Below are 21,901 nucleotides of genomic sequence, written 5' to 3'. Positions count from 1 at the left end.
ACCCAGACAGCGAGCTGATGTCGTCATTACCGGTGTGGATGAGCTACCGACGAAGGCATGCAGTGAGGTTACAACAAACATTCGATCGCGCGATAGTCAATTTTCCGCGTTGCTCAACTTCCTTGTTTTGCGGAAAGTAACTGCTAACACACCACCTAAGTCGTTTATTAGTAACAACCTGGCAATTCCCGTCGATATCCCATTAGCAGATCCAGGTTTTAACTGCTCCAATAGAGTCGACATGATATTGGGTGCGTCGCATTTTTATACCTTCTTGAAGAAGGTCGTATTCGTTTGAGCAGCGGTCCCTTGCTAGTAGAAACGGTATTTGGATGGCTAATTACTGGCGAGCTTCCTCAGCATCATGATTCTTACGAAGAGCCGCCCATTCGATGCAACGTGGCTACAGTGGCTTCAACAGTAGAAGACCAAATTAAGAAGTTTTGGGAAATTGAAGAAGTAAATTGTCCCGAATATTTGCCAGATGATGATGTCGTAGAATGTCATTACAAAGAGACTACTTCACGTGATGAAACAGGACGATAGTGCGTTTACCAAAACACCCGGAAATTGGAAAGATGGTTGGTAATTCAAAGTCTTCAGCAACCAGACGACTTCTACTATTGGAAAGGAGATTGTCAAAAAACGATTCTCTGAAGCAGCAATACCATGCGTTCATGCAGGAATATATATCGTTGAACCACATGGGCTTAGTGGATTCCGCTACCTTCGAAGAGCAGAACATTTCTTATTACCTGCCTCATCATGCTGTACTAAAGGAGGCTAGTTCAACAACAAAGGTGCGCGTTGTCTTTGACGGAGCCGCTAAAACCAGCACCGGATTTTCGTTGAATGATTCGCTATTGGTAGGACCTGTTGTACAGGAGGATCTGCTATCGCTCATCTTACGGTTCCGCAAATTTGAAGTGGCAATAGTTGCTGATATCGAAAAAATGTACAGGCAAGTTCTGATACATTCAGAGGATCGACCACTCCAGCGTATTCTGTGGAGATTTGATGAATCGCAACCCATACAAGAGTATGAATTAGCTACAGTCACCTATGGATTAACTCCTTCTTCATATCTCGCTACGCGAACACTGCTGCAGCTTGTTGAGGATGAAGGCGAAAATTTTCCATTGGCAAGCAACGCAATTCGTAAGCATATGTATGTAGACGACTTAATATCCGGCGCAGACAGCATCGAGCAAGCCATTCGAATACGCAAAGAGTTAGACGAGTTAATGAGTAAGGCCGGGTTCAAGTTTCGAAAATGGGCTTCCAATGAACTCGCCGTTTTATCGGACCTTCCTCCAGATTTGCTCGCAACAAAATCTTCACATAGATTCGATGAAAGGGAAAGCATTAATACGTTAGGCATCGCTTGGGAGCTAGAGTCAGATGTTTTTCGATTCCATGCGGCTATCACGAGTAAGGAGAAATGGGTAAAGCGAACCATTTTATCGGGAATCGCTCAGATATATGACCCATTGGGACTAGTATCACCTGTTATTGTTCAAGCCAAGCTTATCATGCAAGATTTATGGACATCCTCTGTAGACTGGGATGAAGAAATCCCTGATCACATTCGTTTGAAATGGACAGAGTTTTGTGACCAGTTGCCAAGCCTCGCACAATTCAGCATTCCTCGTTTTGCTTTCCATTGTGATTACGCGCGAGTAGAATTGCATTACTTTGCAGATGCTTCTGAGGTAGCCTATGGAACCTGCGTTTATGCCCGATCTGAGAATTCTAACGGAAGCATTCATATCAGCTTGTTGGCATCGAAATCTAGAGTTGCTCCCCTGAAGCCTATAACTATTCCGAAATTGGAGCTATGCGCAGCGCTGCTTTCTTCACGACTACACAAGCGAGTGTCTGCTGCTTTGGATATGCAGATCAACAACGTGTATTTTTGGTCTGACTCAACGATTGTTCTTCAATGGATAAGAGCTCCAGCACGTACATGGAAGACCTTTGTTTCGAATCGCGTCGCAGAAATACAGGAGTTGACGCACGGATACAGCTGGAAGCATGTAGCAGGAAAACAAAATCCAGCTGACCTGATATCTCGCGGTATGCCTGCAAAACAGCTAGTTCTGAGTAAGCTGTGGAGTAAGGGGCCTGAATGGTTGTCAAATCCTGAATCAACGTGGCCGGAAACACATCTTCCCAACGAAACTACCGACGCTGAATTGAAGTCCCGTACTGCAGCAGTTTTGTCGTCACAAGCTTCGACACCTGATAGCATATTCCAAACTGCCTCTTCATTCACATCGCTAATTCGTATAGTGGGTTACATGTTGCGATTCTACAACAACGCTAAGATCAAGGCTGAACTTCGAATTATAAATAGGAATTTATCCGTGGATGAAATGCAGTTCGCCAAGTATACCTTAGCGAAGCTTGTTCAAATTGAAGCATTCAAGGAAGAGCTAAAATACTTACGCAAGAATCAATCAATACCTAAAGCTTCATCTCTTCGTTTGCTAGCACCATTTCTCGACAAAGAAGGATTGATACGCGTTGGTGGAAGATTGAAACGTTCGAGTATTCCATACGACGTCAAACATCCAATTGTACTTCCGGGTTTCCATCCTTTTACCCGACTTATGTTGAAGTTCCATCATCTGAAGTTGATCCACGGGGGAATATCTGTGACACTTTCTTCGGCTCGAGACGAGTTTTGGCCTTTGCAAGGGAAACGAGCAGTCCGAAGTGTTATTCGATGCTACTTTCGCTGCAACCGAGCCAGTCCCACGCCGATACAACAGCCTGAAGGACAGCTACCTCCAGTACGTGTAACTGCCAGCAGAGCATTCGCTTCTACCGGATTGGACTATTGTGGACCGTTATTTTTAAGGCCTGTACATCGTAAGGCTGCTTCACGAAAATGCTATATTTGCGTATTCGTCTGTATGACCACCAAGGCGGTGCACCTCGAGTTAGTGCCGGATCTCAGCACGATGTCTTTCCTTATGGCACTCGATCGATTTGTTTCCAGAAGAAATAAGCCAGCACACCTGTATTCGGACAACGGTACCAATTTCATCGGCGCCAACAACTCTTTACATCGCATCTACGAAATGCTACAGAAGGATGAAGGCAAGATTTATCGGCATTCGGCGGATCAGAATATTCAGTGGCACTTCATACCTCCACGTTCACCTAATTTCGGAGGGTTATGGGAGGCCTCGGTTAAAGTGGCCAAGAAGCAATTGGTTCGTCAACTGGGATCCGCAATGCTTTCGGAGGAAGAAATGGTCACCGTTCTTGCTAAAATAGAGTCTTGCATGAACTCACGCCCGTTAATGGCATTATCGGAGGATCCCAACGATTTCTCCGCGTTAACTCCATCTCACTTTCTCTTTCAAGAAGGTTTCACACCTCTTCCTGAACTTAATATGACGGCACTGCCATTCAACCGATTAGGTCGCTACCAGCTTCTTGTAAGGCATTCGCAAGGCTTTTGGCAGAGATGGCGCAACGAGTACTTAAAGACGTTGAACAACCAGCATTATTCTCCAGGGAAAATACAACGTTTGGAGGTGGGAGACATGGTGATCTTGAAAGATGAACAGCTGCCCGCCGCACGCTGGCCCTTAGCTCGCGTTCATGAGCTACATCCAGGAGAAGACGGAATCATTCGTGTAGTTACAGTTCGTACTGCCACCGGTCTTGTGAAGCGAACGATATCGAAATTATGTGTTCTGGAATGCGCTAAAGAACTTGAAAACGAAGTTGTTCAAGGGGGCCGGGATGTTTGACACCGAAGTGTCAAATGCAAATGATAGAACCTGGCGAGAGAGAGAGGCGTCAGTTTGACAGAAAGAAAAGTACTGTTCTTGGTTGACGCGTGGTTGTGACTGAACTTTGGTTGAAGCCAGATCGTTTTTGTGTAAGATCGGCGAATTTTATTTAAAATAATAAATTGTAAAACACAACGTAGGGTCGAAAGACATTTCTTTTTCACGGTACAAAACACGGAGTATATTTCACATGATATTTGAAAATGTACAACAAATCAACAATTTTTTCGCGTATTTCTAGAAATATAGGTGTTAAGGAATGAATCATAGGGCATAGACGTTAAAATTATAGCAACCCGCAAAGGGCAATGTATGCGTATGAATAAAGTCAGTAGCAATCGGAAAGCCAAACGGTGAACACCTTTTTTAAAGCAAATTTCGCGTACATAAAAATTTGGTCCTTCGAACCGGATATCCGTAAAACCGGATAGTTACGTAAACTGGTAGTTTTAACCGTTCTTTGTTGAAAATAAAAATGTCGAACCCAGAAATGTCGGAATTCTCTGGAGTGCAAGCTACATCGAGCCCAATCGACTCGGTATCGAATGTGATCCAACGGGGTCAAGCACATTTAATGCGTAGATTAGATTCTCTAAAGAAAGCTATCCAAGCCGCTAGAGATACGGATTCTTCATATGTAGAGGAATGGACGGAACGATTAAGTGTGATAGTGTCCGCGTTCGATACAAAGCACGCGTCGTTGCTCGAGACTGTATGAGGAGTTTGACCGGCGTCGCTGCGAAGTATCGATACTTATAAAGAGAAGTGGAGCAGATTTGTGTGCGTCCAACACAGAAACGCAGCAGCCAGGAGTGTCAAACTCCCGATCCAAGGTGCGTTTACCTGAGATTCCGATGCCCAGTTTCAATGGTGCCTGGGAAACGTGGCCAACGTTTCGGGATTCGTTCGTTAGTATGATCGACGGGCATCCGAAATTGTCTGATGTAGACAAGTTAATGTATCTAAAGCGCGTGGTGACTAAGGAAGCAGCGCAGCTGATCGACGCAGTAGAAACTACCGCGGCGAATTATAGTGTGGCTTGGGAGCTGTTAAAAGATCGTTACGAAAACAAAAAGGTGTTAGTGCGTCGCTATCTGAACGAACTGTTCACCATTGCACCGTCAAAAAGCGAAAGCTTCGAGGCACTCACCATTTTGATAGACAGTTTCGAACGGACCATCAAAATGGTGGAAAAGATTGGGATTATTACAAATGGCTGGAGTGTGCTTCTAGCACACATGTTATGCGAAAAATTGGATGCGAACACCCGAAAGGAATGGGAAACGCATCATCGAAGTGCAGAAGTTGCCGAATATAAAGAACTTGTGCAGTTTTTGAAGGAGCACTTAATAGTGTTACAAGGCATGCCCCAAACTAAAGAGCAACCTCTACCACACGCACACACAAACCATGGCCGAAACAAAATGAAGCAAGCGTGTGCATCAGTTAATGTTCTAGATAAAAAATGCACGTTTCGAAACCTGACAGTGAACCAACGATTCGACATGGTGAAAGAGAAAGGGCTTTGTTTAAACTGCTTGGCGTCAGATCATCGCGTGAGAGACTGTACTTCTAGTGTGTGTCGGGTGTGCAAACTTAAACATCACACTATGCTGCACAGGTCACCGACTGACCAGCAACGTGCTCCTGAAGCCATTGTTCCTGAAATCGCAATTGCAAGTGACTCAACTAGATCTTCGATGGTACATGTCGGCGAACCTTCTAACGCCGTTATGTTCACACCGACTGAGAGCCTACCGGCGCCTTCAACAACGATTTTACTGCCAACCCTCCTGGTAACCGTCGTCACATCGAATGGCAATAAGATGATAGCACGAGCATTATTGGACGGCGGTGCGCAAGTCAACCTGATTACCGAGCGAGTAGTGCAAGGAGTACGAGCTCAAAGGCAACGGGAGGACTTGTCGATTGGAGCAGTGGGCAGGAGCTGCCAGCCTTCATCACATTCGGTAAACGTAATAATTCAGTCACAGTGTACTAATGTTCAATTTCCTTTAAGGTTGCACGTTCTGTCGGAGATAATGTGGAACCTTCCAGCTGCTAAGGTTGATACGCAACATTGGAAATTACCACAGAACATTAAACTGGCTGACCCGACATGTGGAGAAGTTGGCCCGATAGATATGCTTCTCGGCAGAGAGGTATATAACGAAATACTGTTGGACGGGTTAATGAGACTGCATTCAGAGGATAGTAGCTTGATGCTACAGCAAACGCTATTCGGTTGGGTAGTATCCGGAAAGGCGTCGATAGAAAGTAGTTGCGTACAACAAAGCCTTGTAAATGTAACATACGTTGCGGATTCGTTAGACGAACAACTTTGCAAGTTTTGGGAGATAGAAACGTGTCAGACTTCGAATATGTTATCCCCTGAAGAATCAGAATGTGAAGCGATTTTCGAAAGCACAACCACTCGCGGATCAGATGGAAGATTTATAGTTGCGTTGCCTAAAAACGGGGATAAGATAAAAAAGATAGGTAGATCATACGAAATATCGAAACGACGACTCCACTCGCTGAATCGTCGTCTGCAAGCCAATCCTGAGCTAAAGCTCCAATACGAGGAGTTTCTAAACGAATATCTAAAGCTAGGCCACATGGAGGAAATTAGTCACCAACAAATACGCGATGTACAGATGTATTATATGCCACACCATTGCGTTATAAGGCCCGATAGTCTAACGACCAAACTAAGGGTTGTTTTTGATGCCTCCTGTAGTACGGATTCAGGAGTTTCGTTAAATGAAGCTTTATTAGTGGGCCCAGTCATCCAAGACGATCTGATCAGTATCATAATGCGTTTTCGCTTCCCAAGATACGCATTAACAGCCGATATTGAGAAAATGTATAGGCAGATTTGGATAAGAGAAGCAGACCGCCCACTCCAACGCATTCTGTGGGGAAATGACGAAAGTGGAATTAGGGAATTTCAACTAAAGACCGTAACATATGGAACAGCGTCAGCCCCATACCTAGCCACAAAATGCCTACAAACACTTGCCAACGAGACCAAATTGTCGCATCCAGTAGCGTCAAAGATACTAGCGGCAGATTTTTATATGGATGATATGATAAGCGGGGTAGATACGGTCGATCAAGGAGAGCGTGTATACAGAGAACTATCCACAGTGCTACATTCTGCGGGATTTCATCTGAGAAAGTGGGCTTCTAATTCAGCACATATATTAAAAACGCTTTCACCCGAACTTCAAGAAGTGGGTTCGGAGCTTGTGATCGATCCCCACAAATCTATTAAGACGCTTGGACTAAAGTGGACACCTGCACAAGATATACTTACATTTTGTATCCCAAAATGGAATAATGAAGAGCATATCAGTAAACGGACTGTTGTATCAGATGCAGCTCGCTTATACGATCCTTTGGGATTGATCGGACCAGTCATCGTTATAGCCAAATGTTTCTTGCAAGTTCTTTGGGAAAGAAGGGTTAATTGGGATGACCCATTGGAGGAGGTGCTACGAGATAAATGGATGCAGTTTAAACGAAGCATGGCAGATATAAAAGAAATTGTGGTTCCACGTCGAGTAGTTGCAAACGAAGCAGATATCGTAGAAGTGCATGGTTTCAGCGACGCATCTGAAAAGGCATATGGTGCTTGTATTTACATACGCACTATTTCGACAGACGGAAGAATCACAGTAGAGCTGCTAAGTGCAAAATCAAAGGTTGCACCTATCGAAAATGGCAAGAAACAAAGAAGAGTAACGTTACCAAGACTAGAGCTGTCTGCTGCCTTACTGTTAAGTCATCTGTGGCAAAAGGTCAAGTTAAGCATAAAACGCGAAATGAATTGTGTATTCTGGGTAGATTCGACAATTGTCCTGTACTGGATCGCTGGTAATCCTTCCCGATGGAAACCCTTCATTGCAAACAGGGTTTCTGAGATTCAACATATCACTGACAAGATTCAGTGGTTACATGTGTCAGGAGAAGAAAATCCAGCGGATATTATATCTAGAGGCATGTTACCTTGTGATTTGAAGAAAAACGAGGTCTGGTGGCATGGCCCAAAATGGCTGAGTGAGCACATCCTATGGACATCACGTACTACTGTCCCAAATGAAAGTTTCACAGCAGAACAATTAGAAGAACGAGTGGTAGTATTGACTGCTCAGGCAAAGAACAGCAGTCCTATATTCAGTCTGCGATCGTCGTATTCGGCCTTAGCACGATTAGTAGCATACATTCTCCGTTTCCGTTACAACAGTCAGAGGGTGAACCGAAGCCATCGTCGAAAAGGATTCCTTACACTCGTTGAACTACAACAAGCCATAAAGGTATTAGTTAGATTGGCTCAATCAGAAACATTCGGAGAAGAAATAGCGAGTTTGAAAGATGGCCAAGTAAAAGGAACTTCGAAACTGAAATCGCTGGCACCGATATTAGTGGATGGTATTCTGTGTATCGGAGGTAGACTTCGAAATGCCCCAGTTTCAGAAACCAGAAAACATCCAATAATTTTGGACCCAAAACATCCACTTACCCTATTGCTAATGCAGTCATATCATCGCCAATTTCTACATGCAGGTCCACAGCTGCTTATCGCTTTAATACGTGAACGGTTCTGGCCACTTAGAGTGCGCAACTTAGCTCGCAAAGTAGTGCACAATTGTGTAAAATGCTATAGAAGCAAACCCACGTGTATGGAGCAGCTAATGGGTGACCTGCCGCCAGAAAGGGTCACCCCATCCTATCCGTTTCTAAATTCCGGAATCGATTTATGTGGTCCAATGTGGTATCGTTTCGCATCACGAAAGTCTGCACCAGTTAAATGTTATGTGGCAGTCTTTATATGTCTGGTAACCAAGGCAGTTCATATTGAGCTAGTAGCGGATTTATCTACCCAGGCGTTTATCGCAGCGCTGAAGCGCTTTGTAGCACGACGAGGAAAACCCGCACTTATAGAATGTGACAATGCTAAAAACTTTCGAGGAGCGGCTCGAGTTTTAAAGGAACTATATGAACTCTTTACAACGCAACAAGCTCAAGATGCCATAACCACTCAGTGTCTCACCGAAGGAATTGAATTTAAATTCATTCCACCACGCTCACCAAACTTCGGAGGAATATGGGAGGCGGCCATCAAGAGTATGAAGAAGCATCTGAAGTGTACAATTGGGGACACCATCCTTTTGAAGGAAGACCTAGAGACATTGCTGATTCAAATCGAGGCATGTTTGAATTCCCGACCATTGACGCAGTTATCGACAGACCCTGAAGATTTAGAAGTACTTACACCGGGTCATTTCTTAATTCATCGCAGTTTGGTATCCATACCTGAACCATCGTATGAAAATATGAACATCAATCGATTGGACCGTTTTCAGAAGATCCAAGAGTATGTACGTCGGATCTGGAAACAGTGGAAAACGGATTACTTATCCGGGCTCCATCCGCGAACTAAGTGGACCCGACAGAGAGAAAACATTGATGTTGGAACGTTGGTGTTAGTGAAGGAGGATAATCTGCCACCGTTAAAATGGGCTATTGGAAGAATAACAAAAATATTTAGAGGAGATGATGGCAATATACGGGTCGTTGAGGTGCGAACAAAGGAAGGGGAATATCGCCGAGCGATATCAAAGATATGTATTTTACCAGTTCAAGAAGGTTAATAGGAGTAGAAAGATACCTTTCCACGGGGGGCGGCATGTTAAGGAATGAATCATAGGGCATAGACGTTAAAATTATAGCAACCCGCAAAGGGCAATGTATGCGTATGAATAAAGTCAGTAGCAATCGGAAAGCCAAACGGTGAACACCTTTTTTAAAGCAAATTTCGCGTACAATAGGAATATTATGATGAACTGAGAAGTGAAATGAGAAATTTTGCACATAAGTCATAGATCAGCACATTAGTTATTACACTTTTTTGCGCATATTAGGAAAATATGAATAATCAAATTGAAGATAATTTCCTTATAACTACATAATTAAGTAGCATCGTGACACTACTGTGAAAAAATATTTTTAATTAAAAGTTGTTTGATGAATAATCCTCGGGTTTTTTGCCAGATGTTTAAATCCATTAGTTAAGAATAATCTTTTTTTATATTTTTAAAGTGTTATGTTCTAATTGTAACAAGTTAATGACGCCAACAGTATCTAACATGCTAACATATCCTAACTTACGCAGTGGTGACGTACAAATAGGTGAGCGCACTTTCGAAGTCGTCTGAAACTTCACCTATATTGGGTCAAAAGTCAGCAACGACACAAAATTGATGTTGAAATACGCGCTTGGGTGCTGGCTGCCAACCGGTCATTTTGCAGTCTGAGGAAACTTCTCTACTTATCTACGGCTTCTTCTTTCCTGTCGCGACGAACGAAGCTGAGACTATATAGAACTTATATAGTTCCAGTATTTACATACGCCTGTGGGACATGGACTCTGTCCAAAACAGGCGAAACCCTCTGAGCCGCGTTTGAGAGAAAGATGTTCGGATTGATTGAGAGGAAGATGCTCGGAAGAAGGATTTTTGGTGTAAGGACATTAGAGGAGCCGCTATAATGACGAGCTCTACGAGTTGTACAGTGAAATAACTGTTTTACCGCGGATTAGACTCGCCAGGCTTCGGTGGGCTGGACAAGTCATGAGAATGACACTGGCCGATCCAACCCGTAAAGTTCACAGCGCTCGACCGTGATCAGTTAAGAGGACACTAGCAGAAGCCCGGTATCTACAGTCATTGAACATTGAGCACAAGCTGTCAAATTGTATGGAAAGTGTTTGTTCATAGAACATATTTCCCATACGATTTGACAGTTCTTGCTCAATGTTCAATGTCTGTAGATCCCCGGGTAAGACGTAAGGTCGCCTCCACACGGACCGCGGTCGCCGCGGTACCGCGGCGGCCGCGTATGACTGTCGTTGTCAAAATAGAATTTGTATACCAGCTCGCTGTGTGGAGGCAACCTAAGCAAAGTAGATAAATGTGTTTCAGCTGTGTTATTTTAAGGGTCAAAAACCGGTTCTTTGCAGCAACTCATACAATAATGATCGGAAAAATATGAAAAAAATATCGAAAGACATCAAATCGAACTTCAAACATTGTTCTTATATTGTTTGTATCTTTTTCTTAAGGATGTAGGTAAAATCTAAAAAAAGGTTTCCATATAGTTATATTTGCAGCGTATAATGGCACAATCTTCAAGCAATCGAGACAAACGAACACAACGAAAATCCAAAGTTTTTACTGTTTTCAAAGAAAATTTTAACAATAGCAAACAATATATTTTATTAAAATATTCTAATGACTCAGTAATAAAGTTTAAATGAGTTAAGTAAAGTTTAAGTTACGATTTATGGTAAGATTTCGGTAAAGTTAGCATGGAATAATTCATTTTCCACGAAGAGCGACATTGAAAATAATAAAGCGCATGGTTTGCGGCTTGTGAGTCGTACTTTATCGCTCATTGGTCTCATTAATCTAAGTCGTGAATTTTACTAGTATTAATAAGCCAACATATGTGAGATAAAAGAACTTTATGAGCTTACAGAGATAATGCTAAAACTATTGTAGGTTTCAAAAATATCATGCATATCAAGCATATAATACTGTAATTATTTACGATAACCTGGCAAATATCTCATATTCTAAATGATCCTCAATTTGCGCTCAGACTAAACGACTAAACAGACCTGAAAGTTACTTAGCTTAACCATCTTCATGTTAGAATAGCGAATTTTCTATCATTTAACGAAAAACAGAAGTTGAGTTACTTCTTTTCTTATTTACAAACATACATACAAGTCAGATGCAATCTTAAAGTTAAAATTAATCTTCGTCATTTGTTAGCCCATTCCATTGCTTCTAGCCCAAAAGACCTAGAACTTTTGGTGAACGTTACAACAACATCGACCTACCTACCACGCCTTCTCTGTTGACGTATGGCATCAGTTGTGGCGAAAACAGAGGATTTGTTTGGATTGTGGATTGGATTGTGGTTATACGAGTATTCTGCACCTTGAATAATTTTACAAAAGTTACTTGATGGAGCTTTAAGCTCCATTCAAAGCTTCGAAATGAAGCGTTTTTATTTGTTTTTTTTTTATTCATAATTGCTGATTTGTTGTATCACTCAGTGATTACAAAGCATAAGTTTGGTAGATTTGTTTATATTTTATGATTTACCGGGTGATACTACAATACAGGGTGGTTGGAAATGTCTGTTATTCCCAAAACGGTATAATTCGGCTGAGTACAACCGGGATAAGTTGACCTTTCACTGCTTGAAGAAGGAAATATCTTCAAACGAATGTGAATTATACATTAGATTAACCCAATAGTTATAAGCTATCACTAGCAATACGACCTGGTCGTTCCTCTCGAATAAAACAACGGTAAAGAGTAAGAGTAAGTGTAAGTACCAATAGTGGTGGTAGTGGCATAAAATATTATCACTACGATAAGCTAAAGGCATTAACGATTTTTCTTACTTCTTACTTTAGTTTTTCTTACTTACTTACTTTACTTCTTACTATCTAATATGAAATGTTGTCTGGTCTTCTACGAATCGTTTAAAACACAAACGGCCTAATTCTGTGTTAAAATGGCTTAAATGTTACTCTTTTTCAAACATATTGCAACATTATGGTTGAATTATGCAACATGTTCCTATAGTGGTCGTAGTAGCAATTGCATAGAAAACACCGGTCAAACAAAATTTAATGTAATAAACAAATCAGTGGACGGTAGACAATTCACGGGATTAAACAGTATAACGTTTCTTGTCATTTAAGGGACAAATTGACGTTCAAAATCCGAAAAAAAAATTGCTCACAGGTTACACGGAAGATGGAAAACGAATCGGATTCATTACCTCAGTTATATGGCAAAACTAATAATGTGAAGAACAAAAAATAGCACCAGTTTTGGGTCACGATACCACCACAATAGGAATAATACCACCATTATAGGTACAATAAAACAAAACACAAAAACTTCATTAAATTTACTATGTTTAATGGTGGTTATCGTTGTTCCTGAAAAAAGTATTTATTTTTATATAAATTTTCTATTTTATATCGTTTTACCCTCAAAATTGCTTTCTTCCAAACACCTCCAACATTGTTTAATAGTTTAATAGCCATATTGATAGCACCACTATTGGTACACTTACCCTAATTTTTGGTCCCTGGTCCCGTTGATTCTATCCTGGGCACTTTGCTTTGCTGCTACCAACACCTCATTGTTTTGCCACAGATCGGCTTACACTGGCTATATCAAATAATGCAGTTGCTTAAATTCACCACAGCTCGCATTCTGCTGCATTTACCATCACAGTTATTCAGAATCATGCGTTCGTAATCTATAACATCTTTTGGCTAGTGTTACTGCTACGTCGACGAGAAATTTGTCTGTCGTGAAGATCATAAGAATGTGTCACAGATTCAATTAAACATTAGATAAATTAAGAATTTTATCACAAATGCTAATCTCTACAACGAAAAAGACTTCAAAGATATTATCCTTCAAGGTTAAACTAACGTGTTTTTTTATTGCTTTTGAATTGGGTAGCTACATTCGCCTTTACGGATATCCAGCCTTGCTTAATAATTAATTTACCATAATTGTGCACCTTTACTACGATCATGTAACTCGTTTGTTCCAGGAAGTTTTTATCCAGTTGTTCATGTTCACTGAATTGTTATCGGTTACTCCAAAATTTGAGCTCAGTTTTTGACAAGTTTTTATTTTTTATCTGGTTGGTATGTTATACACGGTGGCAATCGCTCTCTTTTGCAAAGTGAGTAAAGTAACTAGGTGGTCTTATACCTTTGGTGCGGTCGCCATATTGAAAAATGATTTTGACGTTTATGAATTCGATTATGGTATGTAAATTTTCACTCACACAACGACACACATCGATATGAAGCACACACATGCACGGACAAAAGATCGAACCCAACGCTGTCAAATTTTTGTTTCATTTTTCTAATGTGCAAACGTCAAATCGTTCGGGATAAGCTCACCTAGTTACTTTACCTACTTTAAACTTTTGTATAAAAATCAATCAGCGTCGTGAGTTAAGTTGTGAATCTGAGTACTAAATGGTACCCACGTTTACTAAATTTGAACACTGAAGTAATAAAACAAGCTATACAGCAACAAGCGGCGCTGTGTCAATGGCCTAATTACTTCTTCATCTTCATCTTCATCAAGCAGATGGAACAATAATTTCTACCCAAATATATGAGTATATATCGTTCCTTCGAAAATAATTCCGAAATCCCTTAATTAATCAACAGTTCGTAGACTTCTGCTTCATGACTCAATGACTTAAGCGGACTTTGGTTTGTCATTTCTGATTTTCCTTGATTTTATATTTAGCTAGTTAATCATTTCTCCAAGGCTTTACTTACTTATTTATCCAGCGCTTCAACCGCTTCGCCGTCCTGGCCTGCAGCAGGAGTCTTCTAAACCGTTCCTCCAAGGCTCTTAAGTATCGATTTTCACGTGCAACAGAACAACATCCACACCGCTCAATACTTTACGGCCATAAACGTTTATATACGAGTGTCATATCTGTCAAAGCGACGAAAGTTAGTAGCGAATAAAAGTCAGTCGGGAATTGAAACTGGTAGTGAACGCACGTTTTTCCTCTTGTTCCGAAACATAATAGTTAGTGATAGTGATAGTGATGGAAATACAGCCAGAAAAAATAAACCAGTAATCCTGCACTACATGGGATCAGAATGCTACAATACGCTATGTGACCTGATCCTACCAATAGAACCGGAGGATTTCAGCTATGAAGAAATAGTGAATACATTGACCTCGCATTTTGACCCCAAGCCATTGGAGATGGTGGAACTGTTCAAGTTCTGGAAAAAAACAGCAGGAAAATGAAAGTGTAGCTGACTATGCAAAGGTGTTGCAAAACGATGCGAAATATTGTGAATTTTATAGCCTATCTTAACAAAGCCCTGCGGAATCAATTTGTATTTGGCCTGCAAAACAAAGCCATACAAACCAGATTGATGGAGGAAAAGGAGCTGACGTGGGAAAAAGCTAGAACCAAGGCTTTAGCTAAGGAAGCAACACAAAAAGGGATAGAAATAGTGCGAAGCGAAGCTGCTGACATAAATTTCGTGGAAAAATCAAAGACGCAGGAAGGAAAACTTCGAGAGAAAGAATTCGTCGAAATATCACAGACGTCGGAAGGAAGACAAATGAACTCCAAATGGACAGCGGTAAAGTGTTATCGATGTGGTAGTGATGGCCATGTGGCTTACAATTGTAGACATGTCATCACTACATGCCCTAAATGTAATAAGGTGGGACATCTCCATCGTGTGTTACAGTACATCAAACAAAATGGCGAACGTCGTTCGAGAAATCAACGATAGCTGCGATGATGAGGTAAATACAATAACAGTGAAAAACATAAGAAACGAATATTTGCAACGAAGATGTTTGTGAAGTTGTCAGTGAACAAAAATGAGATTAAATTTGAAGTGGACACCGGTTCTCCAGTAACAATTATTTACTTAGAAGATAAAGAGAAACGGTTCAAAGATTGCCCTCAAATATTTGTGGTAACAGGCTCTTATGTTGAATTGGAGCGAAACTCTAAAAAGTACGGAAGCATCAGTGATTTTAATTTCCTCATCGGAAACAGTAAAACAAAAAGTGATGAAAAAGTTCCCAACTATATTTGAAGCAACAGTAGGAAAAATTACAAATATGAAAGCTTCGCTTGTCTTAAAAGAGAATGCTAGGCCCGTTTTTCTTAAAAAAACTTGGCCCGTTCTCGTTTTTACTTTCCCCTTCGCTTTAAAAGAACTAGAAGAAAAAGAAGTAAATAATCTAGTACAGCAAGGAATATGGAAAAAAGCGAATCAGTTCCACGAGTTCCAATTCAATTCAATGGTTCAATAGTTCCAGTAAAAAAAGCTGGAAACAATATACGATTGTGTGGAGACTATAAATTAACTGTGAATAAAGGTTTAGTGATAGACGAACATATTCCAGGGATGTATTTCTAGATGATGTTAAAATAACAGTGCCAAACGAAGAAGCACACATGCAAAGATTATACGAAGTGTTAAAAAAATTTGACAAAACTAACATGAGAATTAATGCAAGCAAATGCCATTTCTTTGTAGATAGCATAGAATATTGCGGATATAAGATCGATAAGCAGGGGATACATTAAATGAAGACAAAAGTGGAAGTTATACAGCAAATGCCAAGACCAAAAGTCCAGGATCATGTATGAGCATTCATGGGACTTGTAAACTATTAGGGCAAATTTTAACCAAATCTAAGTACTCATATCTATCCAATCAATAATTTGTTGCAAAATAATATACAATTCCAATGGAACGCAGAATGTGAAAAGGCATTTCAATGGGTTAAAGCAGAAATACAATCGGAGAAAGTGCTAGTACACTATGATAGTACCTTGCCATTAGTACTAACTGTAGATGCTTCACCACATGGAGTAGGAGCTGTTCTCAGTCATACATGTCCAGACAGTATTGAACGTACCACAAAGTATGCCTCACAGACATTATCAACCACACAACAGAAATATACACAGCTAGATAAAGAAGCGCATGCAATAATATTTGGTGTTAAAAAATATTACAGATACTTTTACGGGCGTAAATTCATATTAGAAACTGACAACAAACCCGTCTCACCAATATCATCACCTAACAATACGCAAAAACGTAACACTTTTCAAAATCTGATAGAAGGATTGAAAACGGGTAAAATTGTAAACAAAGAAGATCGATTTGGAATCAACCAGGAGAAATTTACATTACAGAGTGGATGTTTAATGAGAGGGTCAGGAGTATACATACCACCTTCGTTGAGAGCTAAAGTGTTAGAAGAATTACATACTGGGCATTTCGGGATATGTAGAATGAAATCTTTGGCTAGGGCATATTGATGGTGGAATAAGATAGACAAAGATATAGAAAAAAACAGCAAACCAATGCATAAGTTGTGCTAAAGTAAGAAAAGATCCACCCAAAATTCATACACATGTCTGGGAACGTCCAACGATACTATTTCATAGAGTACAAGTAGATTATGCAGGTCCATTTGAAGGATGTTATTTTTTTATTTTGGTTGATGTATTCAGTATGTGGCCCGAGGTAAAAATAACAAAAGACATCCGGCTACAAATGGCCAGGCAGAAAGATTTGTTCATACGATCAAAGACAAAAATTAAAGCATTGGACTGTAAAAGCTTGGAAATAGCAAAGAAGCTACAAAATATACTAAAGATCCACTCATCAACGGGAGAGAGCCAAGCCAGGTAAATATTAGGGAGACAGATAAGATCTCGCAAAAATGTAATGATGTCGTCTAAAGAGAGAGATCATTTAATTAAGGAAGAGATTCAGCCAAGACGATCATTCTAGCTGTAAGATAGAGAGCAGCAAGAATTTTTCTTCCAAACGAAGAGAGGTGGGAATTCGGCACAATTGTAAAAAAATTAGGCAAATTGCGTTATGAAATTCAATTTGACGATGGAAGAAATTGGAAGCGACACATAAATAAATTAAAAATAGGACCAGAAAAGCATAACACACAAATAACATTTACTTGCCCAGACACGGAAATTGAAGAACATGAAAATACAGTTATAGCACCATCAGCAGAGATTAGCGAATGTTCAATCACAGAAACTCCTACACCAAGCAAAACTACGTTGCGAAAATCTACGAGAATAAGAACTGTACCCATTGGATTTCGATAACCTGTAACAAACAGAATTTAAGCATAATAGTATTAGTTAACTTAGTTAATAAGTCATTGTTAAAAAAAGGGGGAAGCGGTCATATCTGTCAAAGTGACAGTAGCGAATAAAAGTGGTTGTTTGAAACTGGTATTAAACGCACGTTTTTCCTCTTGTTCGGAAATATAATAACAAGTTTACCACAATTTGTTAAGAAAACAAATAAAAAACCGAAGGACACAACTCATTTCACCCACAACGCATACCAACCCACGAATTTTTGTCGCATTTCCATTCTAACACGAAATGTCACTTGCTCAAAAACAATGAAATCAATCAGATCAAGCTACTCGAATAAGCGGCTGCTTAAAATTAGAAGTACGCTAACTGATACAAACACCGAGAAGGTAATCCTTAATTTTCAGCTTACGTTGATTTTGGCGACAATTTATGCAGGCTCACCTCTGGTGGTCCTTAGACATTGAACAAATAGCAAAAGTTTTCAATTAGTGTGGAAGTTGTTTGTTCACCGAAACCATTTTCTACACGTTTTCACGTTTCTTGCGGTTCATTGACTGTTGATCGTCTGGTTATGTGATAGATGATAGTGTTATATTTTTTCGTAAGCTTGAGCATTTTGTGAAATCCTTGGTCGAATTACTATCTTGTTTATATATACTACTTACGCTTCCCACAAAGGGATGTAAAACAATCTCTATTTGGAGCAATTTGGGTATGACCATTATGTTAAACGATAATTCCAAGAAAAAAATATAATAAAAATATACGCTGCTATCATGAATTCAAGTGCGGCGCTTCATAAACTTGGGCAGCCCGTCAAAACTAACCAGTAGCGTATCGTAAACCCTGTATTTCCTATCCTAACACCTATCCTATTCTATCCTATTTTCAAGAAGCTTTATTCGCCTGAAGGTAGGCTTCAGGCAGGTGGTTAGCTATAATGTTTCCAAAGCTTGCACTTGAGCGATTGAACAAGCCATACGACTAGAGCAAAGCCGTATAGAGGTGCGCCACAAAACAGCATAGAACGTGCCTGATAAACTCGATTGATTATGACAGATAACACTCAATTTGATTATGTCTGCATTCCCGTCTGATTTTCGTGTTAACCATCAACTCAACGATCGGATTCCCGGGTATGCTTTTCATTTTCAATATTAAATTACTTTTTATTATAATAAAGCAACTATTAGCTTATAGCTGGAAATTTAATTCTTATTCTGAATCTAGACTTTCAGAAGATTAGAACTACAATTCTTTCACGTATTTCCTTTCATATCATTTATCTCTACGACCGTTGTAAGACCGACATACACAACTTTTTCTTTTTTAATCATGAAGAATTTATATGTTCATCGATTCTGTTCAACTACAGATGTTATTTAAGCAACATAACAAAATATTATTCAAATAACAATAAAGAGAAAATATTATTCAAATAAAGCCGAGAGTGCTTTTCGGATAAATTTCGTTCCTTAGGCGCTGTATATTTACCGAGGCGTTGGTGGAGTTTTTGTTGGAAGGGAGATGAAAAAGCCTATTATTGACTATTGCAAGAACGATGGTGGTCCGCGTACCATCTCTAATTCGGAACCATTTAAAAAAGGTTTTAAAAAATGCAAAACAGTTGGAGCGCAATGTTAACAACGTTTCAACAAACTATGTTTATGTCCTATTTCGGGGTGTCAGCAACATAATTGTTGCGGGCTGCGTCGCACAACTTCGACACTCCTGGCTTCCTGTCCTGTCGCTTCATGCTTCATTAGTTCATATTACACGAAGCGCAATTGAATGTCACGTGTCAAAAAGTTAGGTTTTCATACACAACATCATGAATTAAGAAACATAAATTTACTTTTAAAATTCTCACTTTTTCACGATTGGAAGGTAATGTAATATTCGCAATTGTGTTGCAAATTTGACATTTTAATGTTCGATACAACTAAAGTTATTAAAGAGATGAAGGTGTAAATTTGGTCATTGACACTACGGTTAACGTTGTATATATCTCGACAATCTGCTTAGAACGAACTGTGATATAACGCGAATTAATGAATGTAATTTTAAATTCAGTTTAATGATAAAAAATATTGTTTGACTCCTATATGCTCATACTTATTGTTTAACCAATATAGTTGAATGGCAATGTCTGCAACTATCTATTTTATTTAGATGACTCAGAAATAAATATATAACATATCAAACGAGTTTGCAACGCAACAGTATTGTGCCAATTTATTCACTGGTCTTAAGTTACACAAGTGTATTAAATGCAAAGCAAAACTACGATTCTTATTTTATTGATGTTTTATTACTGCGATTACTGTGTTCCCGGTGGGCAAACATAATCTGTAGATGCTACGCACTTTGAGACGGTGCGACTGAATACGGTTGTTCCGGCGCATGTGCGCAACACCGGATTAAGCTTATCGCAAATGATGTATTTTTTGCATGAGTTCAACACCGGGTAAAACGTGCTTGGTAAGGCTGTGGTCGGATCGACCGTAAGGCATGGATTCTCCACACAAGTGCTGTCTTTTGCCATCACGCAGTCTCCGAAAGCCGCATCAAATAGTGTACCGTCAGCACATGTTCTGTTATATGCTGTGTCACCAAAGCACAATATGTAGCTGGTGCACACATCTGGAATTGCTTTTGCCGTCAGTCCAGTATTTCCAGTGCAAGGGCCAATGGTGCAAGCGACGTTTGCTGGAATATCACACAGCGTTCTGTTGGAATCGAAGTATTTCTCATCCGGACATGACAGTAGTGTGGCTACACCCTGATAGCAAGAATAGTATCGAGTGCAATTCGTTGGATCTGCATGAAAGGAAGATACTTTGCTATCGCAGACCGGCAGTGTTTGGGCAGCGCATGCACCAAGTAACGACATAAGCAACAAAATGCACACTGTACCTTAAGAAACACGCGTTACATTAATAAATATTTAAATGTTGCACTTCGCATAACACTTACTTACTCATTTTCTATGGGTTGCTTTAATCAAACTGCACAGACAAACAAACAGTACAGAACTAATTTGGTCCCAGCATAAACGGTTATCCCAGCCGAAACAATTATCACGGTATGAGGGTTTGTTCTACAAAAAATCGTTTATATAGCTTCAGTGTATATATGTCACAAATTCAACCCCAAAATGTAAACACGTTTCTCATGTATGAGGCTAGATAAAACTGTTTTAGTTTACGTCGCAATTGTTTGGCAGCGTTGGTATCTTTATTTGCTTTGTCTCAGCGTACATCGGATAAGTCACATGTCCAGACTCCTACCAAATATCCATTTCAGGTTCATACATCACTGGTGGGGTAGTAGGCGGCTAGTTTTTTAACGATAATGATTAAATTGGAATAAATGTTACAAATGAATGTTATTACATATTTCATACTTACATTGCAATTATCTTCTATTGTGCATTTTGATTCATTCGGATCAAAGAAAAGATTTGGTGCACAATCCTTTATAATCGGCTCATCGTCCAAGCAAATTATATACTGTTGACAATTTCCCGGATTCGGGTGAATTGGAAGAGTATCAATCGGATCCGTTGGAGGTGGGATGCAAGGATTCACTATACAGTTAGTTTCATTCTTCAAATTGCACTCTCCCAACTTTTCGTCAAAGAATAAACCATCACTGCAAATAACCTCGAAAGCCTCTCCGGCAACGCAAATTATGTATCGATCACACTGGTTGGGTACGGGTAGATATTCAATACCATCAGGAGGGCAATTGTTCGTTACGCAGTCCACATTGCCAGGAATATCGCACCATTTTTCCCTTGGATGGAAATACTTGCCATCAGGACAGGTTTGTTCGTAGCCTTTGCCGCCATAACAGGAGAAGTACTTCGTGCAATCGTTCGGGTGAGGCAGTAAGTCTTCACCAACAACCCCTACACAAGGATCCACCGTTGTTTGTGCTGTCGCGCAACCGATTATAGCCATTAGACCCAAAAACTCAAACACACGCATTTCTTGTAAATGGTTGCAATAAGTTAGATTCAACATATTTTCAGCTTTCTTTTCCGAATCTAGTTCGGATTAATGTACTCACTCGTGGCGTTTGTCATCCTAATCCCGAGGTGGGTAAATCACAACAATACCTCAAAGACTATTTCGATGATGTTTTATATGTTTCTTATTGCACAGTAGCATTATCTTATCGATTTCACATCAATCTACGATTGATTGTGGTTTTACCTCGTTGGCATTCGAATCTTGTCGACATAACGGTTTAATTATTTATATTTTTTTATGTATACTTGTTATCACAAAACGATGGGTAATTTCTACGCCGATCCATTGTTA

The 21,901-nt window shown here is 40.0% G+C and overlaps 3 protein-coding genes across 3 annotated transcripts; 1 reads left to right on the top strand and 2 right to left on the bottom strand.

The window, feature by feature from the left end:
* Window positions 1–14,718: 14,718 nt before the first annotated feature.
* LOC128709301 (uncharacterized) lies at window positions 14,719–15,204 on the top strand. The gene has a single exon (XM_053804288.1). The coding sequence runs from the start codon at window positions 14,719–14,721 to the stop codon at window positions 15,202–15,204; it is 486 nt and encodes a 161-aa protein (XP_053660263.1).
* A 4,689-nt stretch (window positions 15,205–19,893) lies between these two features.
* LOC128718227 (peritrophin-44-like) lies at window positions 19,894–20,557 on the bottom strand. Its single transcript, XM_053811892.1, has 2 exons — window positions 20,554–20,557; window positions 19,894–20,489 (listed from the first exon to the last, which is right to left on the bottom strand). Exons 1-2 carry the CDS (start codon window positions 20,555–20,557, stop codon window positions 19,894–19,896), a joined length of 600 nt encoding a protein of 199 aa, XP_053667867.1.
* Window positions 20,558–20,859: 302 nt separating this feature from the next.
* Window positions 20,860–21,565, bottom strand: LOC128718225 (protein obstructor-E-like). The gene is made up of 2 exons (XM_053811891.1): window positions 20,984–21,565; window positions 20,860–20,910 (listed from the first exon to the last, which is right to left on the bottom strand). Exons 1-2 carry the CDS (start codon window positions 21,563–21,565, stop codon window positions 20,860–20,862), a joined length of 633 nt encoding a protein of 210 aa, XP_053667866.1.
* Window positions 21,566–21,901: the final 336 nt, after the last annotated feature.

This window comes from Anopheles marshallii, chromosome 2 (assembly GCF_943734725.1).
Source record: "Anopheles marshallii chromosome 2, idAnoMarsDA_429_01, whole genome shotgun sequence".
Taxonomy (NCBI): Eukaryota; Metazoa; Arthropoda; class Insecta; order Diptera; family Culicidae; genus Anopheles; species Anopheles marshallii.
This window is presented reverse-complemented; position numbering and strand designations above follow the sequence as displayed.